Here is a 19,915-nt window from a genome sequence, read left to right on the forward strand (position 1 = left end):
TTAACCTCTAGGCTCTGCTAATGAATTTAGTTAGCAGAGATACAGGAAAATGAAGGTAATGTTGCTATTTTCCATGAGGATTTAATGAGAAATGATGATTTGACATGGAGGCTAGAATGAGCCTCAAAGTAGCCTAATTTGAGACACTTCTGTGCAGTGGACATTTGTCTGGCTTGCAGGCTATTTCCCTTCCCATTGCCACATTTCTGAATAAACAAAACCACTGACTCTGGTCTTATAGTGCCCATTTCCCCTTGTGATTGTGGATGAGTCCTGAGAACTAGGCTGGAGTTTTGGATTAGCAGGTTTCTGACTTCCTTTAGAGCCAGAAAAACCCAATGTCCAACTCAAAAGTACCCATCTCAGTTTAGCAGCTTTACCCTCAGGGCCATACCTGCTCTGGAGACAGTTGCTGGAGTGGCCGTGCGCAGGTGGCTGATCTCAAAGAGGAGCCGCATTGTAGGGTTAAGAGGGATCCTCTCATTGCTTGCCAGGGTCAGCACCTGGAAACCACAGGAGGGATATCCCGTTAGGGAGGTGTTAGGACACACTGCCAGCTGGTGAGGATTTGGTGGGTGGTTGTTGTTGTTGTTATTATTATTATTATTATTGGTGTGGGTACCGGGGATTGAACTCAGAGGCACTCAGCCACTGAGCCACATCCCCAGCCCTATTTGGTATTTTATTTAGAGACAGGGTCTCTCTGAGTTGCACAGCACCTCTCTTTTGCTAAGGCTGGCTTTGAATTTGTACTCCTCTGCCTCAGCCTCCCGAGCCCCTGGGATTACAAGTATGTGCCACCTCGCCTGGCTTGGCGGAATATTATTGATTGGGTTATGGATGTTCTAAGGTTTGAATAGGTTCCCTGGAAAGCATGTGTTGGAAGCTTAATTCCTAATGCAATTGCATTGAGAAGTGAGGCCTTCAGAGGTGACGAGACGAAAAGGCATCTGCCTTCATAAATGGACCAAAGCTAATTTAAAAAGGGCTTGAGGCTGCAGTTCAGTCTCTGCTCTCTTGTGCATGCTTTCTTGCCCTTCCCCCTTCTACCATGGGATGAGCACAGCAAAGAGGCCCTGAGCCCTGGATCTTGGACTTTCTAGTCTCCAGAACCATGAGACAAATAAATATCTTTTCTTTATAAAATTCCCAGGCTCCAGTATTCTGTGAAAGTAACACAAAACAAAGTCAGAATGACTATTCTTTTTGATTGTAAGTACTTTCTAAATTTTCTACAGCAACTCTCTTTCTCCCTTCCTATCTCCCCTCCACTCCTTCCCCTCTATCCTCTGTGTGTGTGTCTGTTGAATCAGGGGAAAAAAGTTATTTAAACAGTTTAAATCGGTGCCAATAATTTGAATGAACCAGACCACACCAGAATAATAAAACTATTAAAAGAAAAGAGCTTCAGTTTCAAGTTTCTACTCTTCCTTTTTAAGCAGTCCCACTGGGAGGGTGTGCATTTATTCTAATGGTTCTGTGAATGTTGCAGCCATCTGAACACTTCCAATGTGGATGGGCTTTCTGAACGTGTTTAGCTACCAGCTTAACAGACGTTTTACTGGAAGTTCAGTTAGCTTTCATTGTTTTATGAAAAAATAACACAGGCTCACAATGGATAGATATTTACCGCTATGGAGGGAGTCTGACAGGCTCAGAATGTTTCTGATCCATCATTTTCTGATTTTTAGAAAAGGAAAAGTATGAGGAAGAAAAAAAGACTTGAATAGATGATTTATGATTTCTTTCCATTCTGAATGTCAAATGAATCTGCAGGCAGAAGTTTTTAAAGGAAACAGAACACCATCCCAAAAGTGGGCCCTTGAAGCAGGTCAAGGTGGGAACATAATCAGTCAGTCCTGAGATGTCTGCAGAAGACACCAGCAACAGATGGAATCCCTGGGCCAACCACTGTGAGGAGTCTAGATTTCCAAGTGCACCTGCTTGGAGCACTGGCTGTATTGATGGTTAGGGATGATATGGGGATTTCCCTCCCCACTTGCTTTGATACCTTGTTGTCATCCATGACAGTATTCAGAGATTCAATCCACATTGGATCTATGTCACCATCCAGTAAAATCCACTTAGGTCCATCATGGGAGATGTTGGCAAGCTCCCGCATGATGGAAGAGAACAATCCTAAAAGGAAGCACTGGTAACTTATTTTCCATTCGACATCAATAATCTTTGTCTTAACAAAGCTTTGCCCCACTAGCACTCAAAAGGAGGGGTAAATAGAACAGGTAGATCAGACGAGGCTCTGTGTCTTGCTCTACCGAAAATTCTCTTTGACCACACCAGAGGTGCGCTCTCTCTGGGTCTCAGAGTAACTTTCTGTGAATCATTTCAGCAAGTGACTGTAACATGACAGAATGACATTTAACTTGGTTAGGTGAAATTTTCACCCTTCCTAATTGCAGCCCTGGTAAATCTTGCCTAAGACAGGACTTGGGCCTCTCCCTTGATTCATATTGTCATTACATGAAATTTAAACACTAACTTAGATTGAATTGATTTTATGATATTAAACTTTCCCACTCAATAATACAGTTTGCCTTTTTTTTCTTCATTTATTCAGTTATTGTTTTATGTCCACCATAAAATTTTATAGCTTTTTTTTTTTTTGATATCAAGGATTGAACCCGGGGCACTTAACCACAGAACCACATACACAGCCCATTTTTAAAATATTTTGAGACAGAGTCTTGTGCTAAGTTGCTGAGGCTGGCTTTGAATTTGTAATCCTCCTACTTCAGTCTCCTAGTCACTGGGATTACAGGTGCCTGCCACCATGCCCATAAATTTTATCACTTTTTAAATATACCTCTTTAGTTAAGGATATTCCTAAGTATATCATCTTTTTGATTGTTATTGTGAATGGGATTTTTTCCCCCTATATTTCCATGTTTAGGTGGATATTACTTGTATAGAATATAGAGATAAGCTATGAAAGTTTGCGTAATTATTTTATGTTTGGTTAACATTAATAAATTTTCTTATTAACTCTAGTGACTTTTTTTTTTTTTTTTTTTTGCAATAATGTCCTGTGGGTTTTCTAAGCATAAAGTTGCTGAATGAGCAAAACAATAATGTTTCTCCTTTCTTCTAATTTATACCATATATTCCCTTTTCTTATCTTACTGCATTTTCTAGAATCTCAGCAGAGAATGCTGAATAATAACGTTGATAATAGGCCTCAGTAACTTGTTTCTGATTTTAATGGATGACTTTAGTGTATCATTATTCAGAGTGATTTCATTTTCCTCTTCACTTTAGGTACCATATTTAAGGGATATCTTTCTATTCCAATTTTGTTTAGTACATTCAGTAATGGCTTTAGGTTTTCAGTATCTATAGGTTCATCAAATAATTTTCTCCTTTAACATGTCAATACTTTTAGCTAATACTTTTTTTAAAAAAATAATTAATCTATCCTTATATTCCTGGAATAGATTCTACTTTGTTTAATTGTGTCATTCTTTTTTTTTAATAGTAGTTAATTTTTATTCTAATTCTGCCATAGGTAAGAACACATAGAATTCATAAGTGCAAAGTTTTTCTGGTTCTTGGATATTTTATTTGTACCTATTTGACTCATGAAATATAAAGTGATATTTTTCTTTTTTTAATTTTAAAAAAATTTTAGTGCATTACAATTATCCATAACAGTGAGGTTCATTTTGACCTATCCATAAATGCATATAACATAGTTTTCTCCATTTCAATCCCTAGTATTATGCATTTTCCTCTTCTCTTCTTTCTCCTCAACCCCTTCCTATAGGCAATTAGTCTCCCTTCTATTTATTGATATTGTAAATTGATACACTATTACAGCTGTATTATTCTTTTGAGATTCTGTTGGATTCTATTTACTGATATTTTATTTAGAATGTTTGCATCTATATTAATCTATATCAATGAGTAAAACTGAACTTTTATTATTATGTTTTTGTTGTTCCACATGCAAGTTGATTTAAAGATTATTCAGGGGCTGGGGATGTGGCTCAAGCAGTAGCGCTCTCGCCTGGCATGCGTGGGGCGCTGGGTTCGATCCTCAGCACCACATAAAAATAAAATAAAGATGTTGTGTCCACCAAAAACTAAAAAAAAAATATGTGTATATATATGTATATATATATATGTATATATATACATATATATATAAAAATTCTCTATCTCTTTTATATATATATAAAAATTCTCATATATATATATATATATATATATATATATATATATATATATATATATATATATTATTCGGGCTCCATAAAATGAACTAATTCAGAGCTATCCTTTTTATGATTTTTGAAATTATTTGTTTTTGTTCTTTTACTTTCTGTATATTTTGTTTAAATTAGTTTACTCAACTTTTCTACTTCTTGTTGAATACATGTTGTTAATTTATATTTTGCTAGGTGATCTTATATTTCTTCAAGTTTGTCAAATATGTGTCATCTACTTATATACGCTAATCTTGTTTATATTTACTGTTATATATCCTTTCTAATTCCTAATCATATATAAGTATTTACCCATTTCCCCATTAATTATGTACACAATGAACGTATTGCTCTTTATGTAAAAATGTTCATATTTATCTTCTCTATGATTTGTTTTGCATCTGTTCCAGACTAATTTCAGATTTTATCTTTATTAATTTCCTTTCACTCATTTTCTTCAAGTTTAGTTTGAGCAATTGCTTAATACAGATGCTAACTTCCTTTATTTCTAGCCTACCTTCCATGATAAAATTTTTCCTTATAGGGTTTAGAGGTATTCCATGGATTTAATATAAAGAATTCTTTTTATTAATTCCGAGAGGCTTGGGAATTAATTTTGTTTTGGATCCAGAGGTATAGAACATTTCTTGATTTGGAAGTAGTAAAATTAGCCTGGATAATTTTCTTGTTAGTTGTTTTTAATCCTGTTGCAATATCAGAGAATGTGGCCTATAAATTGATGCTTTTGAATTAAATATAGCTTCCTCCGAAGCCAACAAAATTTTTAATTTTTGGAAATATTCCATGAACCAACTAAGAAAAAAATATTTTCTATTTATAGGATGCAGAGTTCTGTGACTATGTGTTATATTGAGCTTGATGATGTATTTACAAATTCCTTTCTATATATACTTATTTTTCCGTCTCCTGGAATTTTCTAATTTTGAAAAGAATATATTAAAATTAACCCACAATATTTTATTTTTATCAAGTTTTTCCTAAAAACTTTAAAAGCCTATATGCCATTTACTTTACAGATATCTTATTCAGTGACTATAGATTTGTGATTATTTTATCTTTGTTAATTTCACCAACTTCAATGAATACATTTAATAAAAATGTTAGTCATAATCCCAACAAAATTTAAAATGTGGAATTATATTATTGAACTTAAATATAAAATGGAAAAGGAAGTGCCTAAGACTATCCAACAAAATTATAAGACTATTGAAGACTATTGAAGAACTAACCTTATCAGGTATTAAAATATGCTATCAAATGATTGTTACTAAAATAGACTGACATTAGTACAGGATTAGATAAGTAGGGGAGTGGAACACAACAGAAAGGCCAGAATCAGAACTCAGTACGTAGAATTTAATAAATGACAAGCTGGCGTTTAAATTCAGAGGGAAAGGATGGTTTATTCAATGATACTGATACTGGCACAATCAATTACCCATCTGGAAAAAAATAAAGTTCATTTTCTATTCTACCTCATACTAAGCCCCAAAATAAATTCCAGATGGATTAAAAAAAAAGTTAATGTAAAAAATCCTTATTGACCAAATTTATGATACTACATCTGTAGCTGAAAATTAGAAGGAGTTATAAACTAAATAGGAATCCCAGATGCTAAAATGACTAGACAGACATAATTTTCCTTTTCTTTAAAAAAAAAAAATGTATGGCTCAATATGCCATAAAAAGTCTACGGAGCAAATGATCCATGGGGAGGGGGGCATTCGCAGTGTGAATAACAGATGAAGAGTTAATATCTTTGATATATGAAGAATTCTTACCCACTGATTCAAAATAACAGGGAGAAATAAAACACACGAAGACCAATGAGAATGAAAAGATGCTAGGCCTCACTAACAGTCAGTGAAATAAAAATTAGAGATGCTGCTCATTACAATTTCCCTGCTCCAGGCTTTTGACGGACGCTCCTAAATTAAAGACATCCAGACAGTTTGGCTCTGATGGAGGCAGACATTGAAACAGCAGGCAGGAGCTGGATTTCCTCATTCTAGAAGCACAGGGTGAACAAGGGTCTGGGGTCCTTTTAGTCACCATGGAAGGGAATATGGAACCCTTTTGAAGTTGAAAGGACATCTGAGCATCATCACCAGGGACCTGGTGAGGGAAGTGTTCCCTGGCATGCAGCCTCCCCATCACTGATGGGGCCCTGCTGATGGGGGAGAGGTGTGCCTGGGGCATGCCAGCCTGCACCTCTTCTTCGGAAGTGAACCGTGGGCTTCCCTACCTCGCCACACCTTAAACCCACTCACCACCAGGCAGTGTAGGGACTCCATACTGCTGTGGGCTCCAGAATCATCAAATACCATTGAAAACCTGCCCTGCTTTATTTTATTTAGGAGTCCTTTCCAAAAGGTAACTGAAAGAGGTCTCCAAGGAGGGAAAACATCTGAAAAGCTGAGGTTCCCTTCCAGCCCAAACTCTTCTTTTTCAATGGTGTTCACATCTCCTGTGGTCCCAAGCTCATCATTCAAAGCCCTCTCGGCTGCAGTTCACCCCAGGATATTGAAGCCTGTCCAAAGGACTGCAGGATAGCAGGAGCTTTCTCCCCGGGAGACCCACTCTTACCATCTTTCCATTCTCTCGTGGCTGGATTGATGATGCCAAAGAGTTCATCATTTGTGACTGCTTTGGGGTTGAGGTCGGTCCAGACAGGGCGACGTTTCATGATCTGATAGGTCTTGTGCAAGGACCTCAGCACCTGTGATTTGCCGGTACCAGCTGCACCCACCACAAACACAGAGTGCCTCACTGCCAGCAGCTCTTCCAGCTGGACCACCTGTGGGGACAGGAAGATGGACCTGAGGGACCAATTTGTCACTCAACTACATGCCCATGGCTCTTCTGGGAGCCAGTCTGAGGTGAGAACTGCAGTCAAAAGAGGAAGCATTATTTACCCCCAAAATGTATTTGGAATGAGTTTGGGATATAAGGGCAACACAATTTATTTATTTATGTGTTCCTCATGCAGTCATGTAATTATTAGTCACCAATGGAGTGCTAAACAGTGTACCAGAAGAGGGAGATTGATTTGCAATCTTATAGTCTGATGGAGAAGAAAGTTATGTTGACAGTTCTGTTCCCCAGTATTATGAGGGTATGAATATGTACAAATATATAATAAAGAATCCCAGTATTCTGTGTAATGTACCAATAAAAAACTAAAAAAGGAAAATCATGTTGGCAAATTATTATGATGTAAGGTGACTATTTATTTATTTTGGTACTAGGGATTGAATTCAGGGGTGCTGAGATGCATCTGCAGCCCTTGTTATATATTTATTTTGAGACAGGGTCTAGCTAAGTTGCTGAGGTTGGCCTCCAACTTGAGATCCTCTTCCCTCATCCTCCCATATCTTTGGGATTATAGACATGTGCCACTGCTCCCAGCTAATAGAGGTGTTTATATAGTGCTATGGGAATGGAGAGGAGGGAACAATTGATTTTGAAAATAATGGGAACAAGGAAGAATTCCCAAAGGAGGGTGCATTTGAGCTGGAGGCCCAGGATGAGTAGGAGTTTATCTAAAAGATGCCCAGGGGGGATATTTCAAGTAGAGGTAACCCTAACCCTAATCCTAACAGATCATCAAAGTCTTGCAATGTGACAGAGCCTGATGTGGTTGGTTGGATGGGTTAGTGGGATGGATGAGAGTAGTGGCATTGAAGGTGACTCTTGGTCTGCCTGGCCTCCAGGTGCAGCTTTCCACAGTGTCGTAGGAGTAAACCTACAGGAATCAGGCCACTGTTGTCCTTCTGCTCTTCAAAGGTTCTCCATACCTTTAGTGACAAAGACCTAAATCCTGAGACTGGTTTACAAGGCCCTTTTGCAATCTGACCCAGGTCAGCCTCCACTCTTATCTCTCATCCCCCAACCTGCACTTTCTATCCTAACAACTACTTGGAGCTCTCCAATCGATGATTTTCTTCCCTGTGCCTTTGAACGTACTCTGCCTCCTGTTTGGAAGTTTCCCTTTTTCCTGCTAGCCTCTGGCCAACCCCTGTGAGAAGCCTTCCATGTGGGGTAGGTGTGCTGGACCCACAGCCTGCATCCTAGCACTTGATGATATTGCAGTAGTTACTTCTCTGTCTCAGCACTTGCTGATCAGTTCACTGAAGGTACAAAGGGCTGTGATTCCTCTCTCTCCTTTTAGTGTCTTAACAGAGAATCTGGCACATGCCAAGGACTGAACAAAAATTGGTTGAAAATATGAAGGATGAGGCTGGGCACGGTGGTGCGCACCTGTAATCCCAGCAGCTGAGGAAGATTGTGAGATAGGAGGATTGTGAGTTCAAAGCCAGCCTCAGCAAAAGTGAGGCATTAAGCAACTCAGTGAGACCCTGTCTCTAAATAAAATGCGAAATAGGTCTGGGAATGTGGCTCAGTGGCTGAGTGCCCCTAAGTTCAATCCCCAGTACCTCCCCGCCTCCAAAAAAAAGGATGATTGGAAAGGTCTAGATTTTTGTATCATGAATGGTCTTGTGTATCATGAGTCAAAATATTTGAATGTTTTAGTAGATCAGGTTTCTTCATATTTTGCACAATAAAACTTTCTCAGGAGAGGAGTAGAAAAATGCACCCAAATATTCACAGGGTGATGAGAAAAATGGAAAGTTTCTCTCATGCATTTAATTTATTTATTCTATACTTTAAAATGGTAGATGTTGACTCATGTTTTAAGAATTTAAATAATACTGATGTTAAAAAGAATTTTAGAGTTGTATAGCCAGCGAAATAAGACAAGAGTGGTAGTAACGGGTTCAACATGAAGGCAGCAGATAAATGGCTATTTTGAGGCAAGATGGCCAATTTTTCTTGTGGCAGGAGAATTGACTGAGATGTTAATTTGCATTTTGTTTCCCAGAGCATCAGATAAATATTGTTTGAAAATATGAAGGATGAGGCTGGGCAAGGTGGTGCACACCTGTAATCCCAGGAGCTCAGGAGGCTGAGACAGGAGGATCATGAGTCCTCATGCTTTAAGAATTTAAATAATAAAATTTGTTTTAAGGTTTTTTTTTTTTTTTGTCTCTATCTCAAGGCATTACTCTTCCTAGGATGCCAGGCGTTGTGGTACACGCCTGTAATCCCAGCAGCTCAGGAGGCTAAGGCAGGAGAATTGTGAGTTCAAAGCCAGCCTCAGCAACTTAGTGAGGCCCTAAACAACTTAGCGAGAGAGAGAACTTGTCTCAAAATAAAACCTAAGTACGAGCTAGTGGGCTTGATGCAGAATCTTCCCAGAAAATAATGAGGAAGGAGAATCGTCAAGAGAGTGATGCTTAAGTTATAAATGACAAAGAGTTGCCATGTAAGGACCAGCAGGGGGAAGCCATCCAGGTAGAGTGAGAGCAGTAAGCTTGGAGGGAAGGGAAAAATGGGAGGATGGTAGAAGATGAGATTAAGCAGGGTCAGACATGCAAGGATTGGTAGTTGGTGTTTTATTCTGAGTATGACTGAAAACATTTGGAGGGTTTTTAAACGTGCTGTTGACCTGAGGTCATTGGGTTTTTAAAAAGCAAAGAAGAGGAGGAAGTAGAGGAAAAGGGAGATGAGGAAGAGAAGAGGAGGAGGAGAAAGAAAAACAGGAGGAGGAGGACAGGGAGAGTAGTGGTTGTGGGTTTTTTTGCTGCTGAGTAGAGACTATGTTATACTCCCAGGTGCTACGGTTTGGATGAGAGGTGTCCCCCAAAAGCTCATGTGTGAGACAATGCAAGAAGGTTTTGAGGAGAAATGGTTGGGTTGTGAGAGCCTGTTAATCAATCCCCTACAGGACTGACTGAGTGGTAACTGAAGGCAGATAGGGTGTGGCTGGAGGAGGTAGGCATTGGCGGGGTGTGCCTTTGGGGTATATATTTTGCAACTGGTGAGTAGAGTCTCTCTCTCTCTGCTTCCTGATCATCCTGTGAGCTGCTTCCCTCTGCCATACGCTCTGCCATGATGTTCTTACTTATCTTGAGCCCCGAGGAATTCAGCCAGCTATCTATGCACTGAAACCTCTGAAACCATGAGCCCCTAAATACATTTTTTCTCTTCTAAAATTGTTCTGTCAGACTTTTAGTCATAGCAGTGAAAAAGCTGACTAAAGTACTCAGGTTTTCCCTTTTTTTTTTTCTCCCCACATACAATCAACTGAACAATGGCATCCTACCCTGATATTAGTAAGACTTAAAATCACTTTCTTTCAGGCGTTGTGATGCATGCTTGTAATCGGAGCAGCTCAGAAGGCTGAGGCAGGAGTATCACGAGTTCGAAGCCAGCTTCAGTCATTTAGAGAGGCCCTAAACAACTTAGCAAGATTCGATCTCAAATTAAAACGTAAGAAGGGATGGGGAGGGACTGAGGTGGTGGCTCAGTAGTAGAGCGCTTGCCTTGCACATGTGAGGCCCTGGGTTCAATCCTCAGCACCACATATAAATAAACAAATAAAATAAAGGTATCATGTCCATCTGCAACTAAAAAATATTTTTAAAAAAAGAAGGGCTGGGGATGTGGATTGGTGGTTAAGCATCCCTGGGTTCATTCCCTGATGCCAAACAACAACAACCACCACAACAACAAATCATTTTCTACTGAGGGACACCTTGGCTGGTTTCATAACTTGGCTACCAAGAATTGTGCTGCTATAAACATGAATGTGCATGTATTACTAAAGGATGTGGGTCTTAGTTTTTCTGGATAAATAACAAGGAGCAGGATAGACAGGTAAAGAAAATGTGGTCCATATACACAATGGAGTTTTAGTCAGCCATAAAGAAGGAAATATGTCTTTTGATAGTAAATGAAGAACATTATGTGAAGTAAAAAAACCCAGAATCAGAAAATTGAAGGTTGTGTGTTTTCTCTTCTATACAGAAGCTAGAGAGAAATAAGGAATTCAGAAAAAGTGGGTGGTGGAAAGAATCTCATGAAAGGGATGGGAAAGCAGTATAGGAAGGAGACTGAGAGGGCAGAGCGGGGGATGAATGAAAGTACCCACACTGTGCCATGTGCAGGTAGGAGCAGATCATAATGAATTCCACTTCTGTGTAGGACTATAGGCACCCGTGAAAACTAAATCCATTGGAAATCACTTCCTAGTTCCACCTTTTTTCATTTCAGCCGCTTTCTTGAGATATATTTCACATACCATAAAATTCAACCCTTCAACGTGTACAATTCCATGTAGGTCTCTGCGTAGGGTAGGAGGACCGAGGAGAAGCTCTATGGACGTTATCAGACCTTGGCCTTCATCTTTATCCCTTCACCTGTGGGTGCCAGAGCTGAAACTGGCCTTCTATTGAGGGCCCCAGAAGAGAATGGAGGGCTCTAATTCGGAATACCAATACCCCAATAGTAGCCTCTGTTTCCCCCAAAGAACTTTATTAAATTTTCTTAAAGACTTTCTTTTTTTTTCTTTTTGGCTTTGAGTTAAATGCCTGTTTGTGGATGGCCTGCGTTGCTTGGGAATTGGGAATTGAAAGAAGATAATGTGAAAAGAGTGTGGAAAGCCAAGTAGCAGAATTGTAGGGTAAATAGATTTGATGATGCTCCCTCCACCCCCAGCTATGTTGGTTCTCTTTCTCATTCCTGCCCTCCTGAAACTCCAAGCCCAGAGCTTCTCCAGGGTTCTGCTTGGCAGAATAGCTGCCTCCTGGCCCCATTTTTCCCCAAAGCCCTTTCAAAGTGTTCTGCAGCCCCCTCTATTCCACTGGATCTAACCCTCTTCCAGAAATGTATTGTAATGCTCCCTTTCAAGTTTCTAGTACTCTACGAGTCATTTCCTCTTTCTTAAAAAATAAAGATTTGTAGTACGTAGTACCACTTTTAAAGGATTTGGGGATGCCACTAGAGCCTCACACATCAGCTTCGAGAAATTATTTCCCCCAAATTCAAGTGGATGGTGCAAATAAAAAGTGGGTAGAGGCATCATCTATTCCAAGTGGAGAGTCTCTACTTTCCTTTGAATAGAGAATCATGGAACAGCTGTTACAAAGAAGGGTAAGAAATGAAGGAAGCATGATGTCACCCAGCTGATAAGTACACAGAGAGAAAGGGTAAAGCTCTGAAAGGGAAAAAGATGCAGGATGTGGAGGAAAGAGGTGACATGACCAGATCTCAGAAGGTCTGGCAAGATGTGGGCTGTCCTGATTCTAAGAACCTCATGGCATTTAACCCATCTCTGGGGTGAGACTGTCTCTTAGGATTAGACCCTTTAGTGGAAAGCTCTTGACCTGGCATTCAGGGCCCTGTGTATCATGGTCCCATATTGTCCTTTGAGTCTTATTGCCTGTGTCCTGCTCTCCCCTACTCTGGCGCCCATCGCCTTAATACCTTTGCCTTTAGCAACACTGGACTTCCTGCTGATGCCTGTACAATCTATTTCCCGCAATATGCCCCTTTGCTGATCCTTTTCTCTCTACGTTGAAGGCCATCCTACCCTCTTTTCTACTTCAAAAACCTGCACTCTGAACTTGGAAGGAGGGACATAGGGAGTGGGGAGAAGGGGCCAACTGGCAGAAACGGTCACAGCTGCAGAGGACGGGGTGATGCTCTGCTCTCTTTCCCATAAATGAAAGCAGGCACCTGCTTGTCGTAAGGAGGAGATATTTCACTTCATCCTTAATTCTATTTATATATATTTGGGGCTTAAATCTCTACCAGTGAAACTACTGTGTACCAGAAACAGCTTCTGGAGTGGAGTAGAAGGGACCTGCCCCTTAGCTGTAGTTCCTGCAGGGGGAGCACTTTCCCCTCCCAGGAGATATCTTAGTGGAGCACCTTGGAAAAGTAAAATGCTTCATCTGCATCCTCTGCCTTAGAGGTTGTTGAGGGATCAAATGTGATACACAATATAAAACCACCTGCGAACTCTAAAACAGTGCAGATGTATTTCTTACACATGTTATTGCACAGGAAAACAATCTGTCCACGTCTATTTGAATTTCAGGACCCCCGCCCTTCTTTGTGGCACTTGTTTCCTCCCACTCTAAGCTTTACTTATACTACGTGTACCACGACATTTTATTCATCCTGAAAACATTACCTTCTGCACAATGACACTGTAAAAAGACAGACTTGTGGAAAAACAGGGTGGGGATAGGCCATTCAAAATGTGGAGAATTTTGTATGCAAGCCCTCAAAACTCAAAAACCGAGTTCTAACCCCAGTGAAAATGCTAGCGCAGTTAATTCCCTGAGCAATTGCACCCTGTCTCACAGTCAGTACATCCTTTGCACCCTTAAACCTGAGATCCTGTGCCTCTTTATTCCAGGGGTAGAAGCTGAGTATGTTTGATTTTGATAGAGATAATATTAATCACAATTGAGGATCCAGTTCAGATGGAGCCTTCTTCACTAATTCACGAAGGGGAGATGGCTTTACAGGTCCTTCGTCTGCAATTGCAGCCCCCGTAGCCGACAAAGAGTCGTTCAATGCACACTGGCTCCTACAGCCACTAAGCTAGTTCTATTTGTACTAAAGGTCCAGTTTTTTTTCCTTCAGGTCTTTACTGTGAAATCCATCAGTTTCCTCTTGATGCAGATGGTGGGGGTTTCCTCCATTTTTCTCTGATATTTCCTACCAGGCGTTCCACATTGTGGGTCCCCAATAAAGAACTGCTGACCTTTGAGGAATTAGAGTAAAATAAAGGAAAGGGGGAGGGAAGGATAGGATCATATTAAGAATCGATCAAATCTAAATTAATAGACAAGCAAAAGGCAGTCCTGTGGAGTTGAGGAAGGAGAAGGGGAGAGGGGAGGGAGAATGAGAGAGAAAAAAATGAGAGGGAAAAGGTGGGATCGTGAACTGAAATCAATTTCTATGCATGCATGAGTTTGTTGGGATGAACCCAACTACTGTGTATAACTATAAAGCTCTGATAAAAAAAAAATAGCAACCAAAAATAATGGCTGAAATGGATTAAACTACTTCTAACTGGATAATCTCCGTATATCTAAAGAAACCCTTTGGATTAAGGATGATGGGACAACTCATGGTCTGAGAACAACATGAAGAGACAGAGCTCAAGAGGACAAGCATCAAGTACCTTGAGCACAAAGTTGTCCTCAGCCTGGAGCTTTAGGTCCACTACCGCCTTCCTGACCAAGGCTTCAAAGTCCAGGTTTCTCCTTCGGGGGACATCCAGGGCAGGGAAGAGGTCCCCAATCAAGCCCATGAACACAGGCATGTCATCAGTCACAATCTTGGGGATGTTGAAATCTCGCAAGGAGCGCATCAAGACTTGGTCCTCGGGTCGGTCGGGGTCCCCTCGCTTCAGGGATCCTGCCACCACGAGTACAGATTTGATGGCCCGCAGGCCCCAGTCATAGTGATCCTGTGGGCAAGTTATGTAGATGAGACCCAAGTTGCTGGGATGCAGAGCGCCATATGCTCAGGTTACAAAATTATACATAACACATATTCTAGGTCATTTTTGGAGTCCAGGCAAATGCCTGGGAGAGGATTCAGGACTTAGAAAATCCCGATCACACAGTTCCAAGTCCTGGTCTGGCATTTTCTGGCTCTGAGGCAGGCACAGCCCAGACAAGGGATGAGGCTTCAGGGAGAATCAATACTACAGGAAATGAGATGAAAACAGAATTTCCTCCTCCTTGGACAGAATTCAGAGGACGGAGAGAGCCTGTGTTGTGACAGCAAAGGTGATCAATGCAAGAAGACCCCAAAGAGAAGCGAAACGCACTTGGAACAGCTCAGGGAAACTTCATAGCTGTCCTTGCCACCAAGAAATTCTCCATCCAGGGAATAAACCTTGTAGATGCTTAGACGTATTTTGTTAAAGTGCTTTTCCCCTAAGGGGAGCCTGTCTTAGCCAGAGGCTACACTGAGGGACAAACAGCAGTGAGAAGCAGGAGGCTAGCTATACCTAACTCTTTTCCCAACACCCTTTTCATTTCATGGCCCTTCAGGTAGAGACTATTCCTTCCAAGGATTTTTGTTAGCCATTTCAATGTTTCTTAGGGGACAATTATGTCCGTGAGGCGTTGCTAAGTATTCTAGTGAAAAATGGAGTTCTTTGGTTGAAGAATTTTTTAAAAAAAATGTTGATCTAAAAAGTGAGCACCTATCTTTATTTCAGAAGCACTCAGAGCTTGTAGAATGTTTATGGGCACAGTGATTCTCTACATTAGAAATTTCTAATACATTGGCCCCAGAGCCTTTCCAGAGTTGGGGCCTTGGTGGGCCTTTTGTTCATCATCCTCTCTAGAGGTCTTACCTGTTTGGAGAGAAGCTCTTTGCACAACTGGTAAAGGGTAATGAACTTCCTGGCTAATAACCGAGCTTCGATGAATCCTTCTGCCACCAGCATGATCTCACAGATCAACTCAAAGTCTGGAACAACCATTGCACAAGGCCTGTGGGCAGGGAGACAGAAGTAGAGACAGTTTCCCAGCCACAGAGTTGAAGAGAGTTTATAGGACAAGAGACATTGACTGAGATCACACATAGAGGCATCTGTGAGCTCAAAAAACTCATGGAAAATTTTTTGCAATTATTTCATCTAAGACTTCCAAGTTAGAGTTGAGTTAGTTAAGGATAAAGGAAGCACATTGTCTTACTCAAGGTGATGACAATGTTAGCAGACGGGGTGGTGCTGGGCTATAACTTGGGTCTTGTATCTTGAGACTTATGCACTTTACACAATGCGTGGATCCATAAAGCAAGTTATCCAGGATAGATTGGGGCCAAGATTGAGGAACTGATTCTTTCTGGGTGTCTTCAAGAAACTTAGAGTCTCCCTAGTCCCCATCCTCAAGAGATATGTATGCTCCCAATCCTAGATACTCAGGGCATATTCTGTATTTATTTGCAAACAAATGTAAATTTCTAATGCTGAGGTCTAAGGTAGGTACCTATTAACTCCACATTGACTCAAAATGGTATATGTATGAGAACACAGAAAGAGAGTTTTGTCTCTATATAAACATTTTTTTTTCATGATTTTTAAAACTCTGGCACTAGAGGCATTTGGTTTTAAAATGACCTATTTTTATTAGTTGATTAGGTAAGTAATTGGAGCCTAACATTGCTACAATTCTTTAATTGCGTTTTCCCTACACTGATGCAAAGATTTCAAAATCATTTCATTCAAGCCCAGAATTTTCCTTGAAATATTTTGCATTGCATTCAAATTCCAAGGAGCTACAAGATACTTATTAGATTCTCAAGATTTATTTGGTAACTTGGACAGAAGGTCAGAATAGACATTTGCACAACAGAATGTGATGTGGCCATGAGAGATAATGCTATAGAAGGAAAACTATTAAATGTCGTGGGAAAACATTAATCAGTGAAGACAAGAAACTAAACAATATAGAGTTGGATCTCAGCAATGTTCTGCCAATACAGTAGCAGAGGGGACATGCTGAGCGGTGACGCTGATTATCTCTGGATGACAAGACTGGGCTGGGGAGGAGCAGAGACTCTGGGTTCAAGCTTCAGTTTTTCCATTTACTAGTCAGGCTACTGGCCAATTCTAGCAACCAGGCTGACGATCCTGGACAACTTGCTGAATTTATCTGTTTTCTCATACAAGGGAGAAACTAGTAGTATCTACCTCATAGGATCTTTATAAAAATTGAATATAAAAGTAGAGTTTGTGTTTATTGTTTATCAAACTATTTTTTCTCATTTTTTCCAAATTTTCTTCTATGAATATATGTGATGGTCTGAATGTTTGTGTCCTCCTAAAATGCATGTAGTGAAATCCGAACCTCCCTTATGAGGGCATTGGGAGAAAAGCCCTTTGGATAGTGATTAGGTCATGAGGGAGGATCCCCTGTGAACTGGATTAGTGTCCTTATAATAAGAGGGCAGACACAAGGAGAACTTGGCCATCTGCGACTTGGAAGCAGGTCTTCCCTAGAACCCAATCACATTGGCAACCTGAACTCAGACTTCCAGCTTCTAGAACTGAGAAAAATAAATGTCTGTTGTTTAGGTACTTTGTTATAGTAGCCTGAATGGACTAAGGCAGTTCCATTTACATTTAGGGAAAAAATGTCAAGAATAATTCTTACAAAAAAAAAAAAAGAACAGCCGAGTGTGGTGTGCACTCTTATAATCCCAGTGGCTTGGGAGGCTGAGGCAGGAGAATCACAAGTTCAAAGCCAGTCTCAGCAACTTAGTGAGGCCCTAAGCAACTCAGTGAGACCCTGTCTCTAAGTAAAGTATAAAAAAGGACTGAGGATGTGGCTCAGTGGTTGAGTACCCCAGGGTTTAATCCTTGGTACCAAAAAAAAAAAAAAAGAACAATTTTTATTTGGGTGAGAGAAGCTACCTGTATTATTGTTTGTAACACAAAGCTCATTTAATAAATACTTTGCATAAATAAATTGTATGCAATGCAGTATTCTGCGGCAGTGTAGACAAGTTGTTAACATTCCAATGTTTCTTGGGCAAAGTTGCCTGAGTGAGGATACACCCAAACTACTCATGAGACAGGAATTTGCCCTGACTGGAGTGATTTAAAAGTGAGGGGCTAGGGGTTGGGGCTGTGCTCAGTGGTAGAGCACTTGTCTTACATGTGTGAGTCACTGGGTTCAATCCTCAGTGCCACATAAATAAAATAAAGGTATTGTGTCCACCTACCAAAAAGAAATTAAAGAAAAGTGAGGGGCTAATGGACACAGGGCCTCCCAAGGCTTCAGAAGTCTATAAAAGTGTGGATTTCACCTGGGCAGAGAGCACTGAGTCTCACTCCAAGATATGAGACAGTGGTGTCATAGCTCCTCATGGTTTACTTACCTCTCCTAAAATCAGTAAGCAGAAAATCAGAAAGCTGGGAGCACCCTTCAGTTTTCCCTCTGTTGGCCAACCTCATGTTTTTGCAAAAAGAATGTAGACTCCAACTCCTGCTAGGAGATGCATTTGTGTTTTCTTATCAAAATAAGGAAGATTTAAAAACATAGCAATATGCATGGTGGCAAGGGTGAAATAAAAGAGGTGTTTCTATGCATCACTACTAGGGGTGTAATTTGGTACTATGGCTTTTTAGAAAGCAATTTGGCAAAGTGTATCAAGAGCCTTAAAAATGTTCTTACTCGTTAACTCAGTAATTCCACTTCTGGGATGTTAGCCAAACAAAATAATCAGGCATGCAGAAAAAAGAAAAGATTTATATACAAAAATGTACACTGCAGCATTATGTATGAATTTATTTTAAATGTTAGAAATAGTCTTAATATTCAACCATGAGAGACCAGTTAATTACATTGTGGGCCATGTACTTGATTAAAAAAAATATGCCATCATGAAATGAGATTCATTAAACATATCTAATAGAAGAAAGTATTGTTGATAGACTATGAAATGAAAAAAAATAAGACAATACAAAACTGTACACAGGCCACAAATATAGGTTACAAGTGTAATAAAATTCAAATACACACATAAGGAACTGAACGCAATTAAGCAAAAAATCATTTTACAGTTGATGGCATTACAGAAAAAGCAGATTTAAGAAATCGACTTTCTAAATGTTCCAAATTTTCTCTAATATATGCATCATATATTTTCAGTGGAAAAATAGTCCCTCCTGTGGGGCAAAGCTTCTGCTTACCTGAAGAGAGCCTTGAGGTTCTCAGGTAGCTCAGTGCGGCCGGCGTAGCCTGGGTTCATGGTGATGAAGATGCCCACGGAAGGATTCAGGCTAATCTCCTCCCCAAGGAAGTTGAACCGCTGCTTCTTATCTCTAATTGCATCTTGGATGCTTTTTACCTGGTGGGCCAATCAGAGGACGATGCCTCCAGGTGCTTTAGGGACTCCCCAGTTACACACAACACCAACAACTACCCTGTGGTCCATTTCACTGAAGGACAGCCACCATGAACACACCCTGGACCCTTTGCTGAATGAGTGCTGGGTAGTATCTAAAAGAAATTTGCTGGGCGCAGTGGCACATGCCTGTAATCCCAGTGCCTTGGGAGGCTGAGACAGGAGGATCGGGAGTTCAAAGCCAGCCTCAGCAATGGCAAGGCGCTAAGCAACTCAGTGAGACCCTGTCTCTAAATAAAATACAAAATAGGGCTGGGGATGTGGCTCAGTGGCCAAGGGTCCTTGAGTTCAATCCTTGGTTACCCACCCTGCCCCCACTACCAAAAAAAAAAGAAGAAGAAATTTGGCTGCCCACACCCAAATTTATAACAATGTAGCTAACAGGATGAGAGTGAACAGCAAGCAGGTATTTCTTTCTGAATGTAAGTTTCCTCTGTATAATAACTAAAGCATATTAGTACCAGCTACATGCCAGGTGCTATTCTGAGCACTATTTTTTTTTTCTAGTGCTGGGGATTGGATTTAGAGCCTTGCACATTACAATTGAGTTACACACCCAGTCGCTGAATTCTTTTTATGTGTTAACTCCCTACAATCCTTGGTGGGGAGCATTTTAATCCCATCAGTCTGATTGCTCTAGGTTAAAACAGAAGGTCAGAGAGATGGAGAAGTTTGCTCACAGTTAACAGAAATGCTAACTGGGCTCCAGATTTGGGTCCAGGGAAATAGATGCCGGCCTGTGCTCTTCCCCACTGTGTGATGGTGAGATGCCAGTCCCTACCTCCTGGGCTTGTTCTAAGAATTAAATAAAGTCTGTAAGAGCTTGGTGTACAGAAAATGCTTAAAAATAGAAGCATACACAGACGATGTTAATGTGACCG

At 40.4% G+C, this 19,915-nt stretch overlaps 1 protein-coding gene across 1 annotated transcript in view; it reads right to left on the reverse strand.

Moving 5' to 3' along the window:
• The window catches only part of Dnah9 (dynein axonemal heavy chain 9), a 332,320-nt gene that overhangs the window by 184,986 nt on the left and 127,419 nt on the right, over nucleotides 1–19,915 (reverse strand). Inside the window, exons 29-34 of the mRNA XM_027954056.2 lie at nucleotides 18,820–18,977; nucleotides 15,475–15,613; nucleotides 14,287–14,574; nucleotides 6,831–7,041; nucleotides 2,012–2,139; nucleotides 395–503 (exon numbers count right to left, since the gene is read on the reverse strand). Coding sequence (XP_027809857.2) covers nucleotides 395–503; nucleotides 2,012–2,139; nucleotides 6,831–7,041; nucleotides 14,287–14,574; nucleotides 15,475–15,613; nucleotides 18,820–18,977 — 1,033 coding nt within the window. The remainder of the gene's footprint in view (nucleotides 1–394; nucleotides 504–2,011; nucleotides 2,140–6,830; nucleotides 7,042–14,286; nucleotides 14,575–15,474; nucleotides 15,614–18,819; nucleotides 18,978–19,915) is intronic.

This window comes from Marmota flaviventris, chromosome 17, assembly GCF_047511675.1.
Source record: "Marmota flaviventris isolate mMarFla1 chromosome 17, mMarFla1.hap1, whole genome shotgun sequence".
In the NCBI taxonomy this organism is placed as follows: Eukaryota; Metazoa; Chordata; class Mammalia; order Rodentia; family Sciuridae; genus Marmota; species Marmota flaviventris.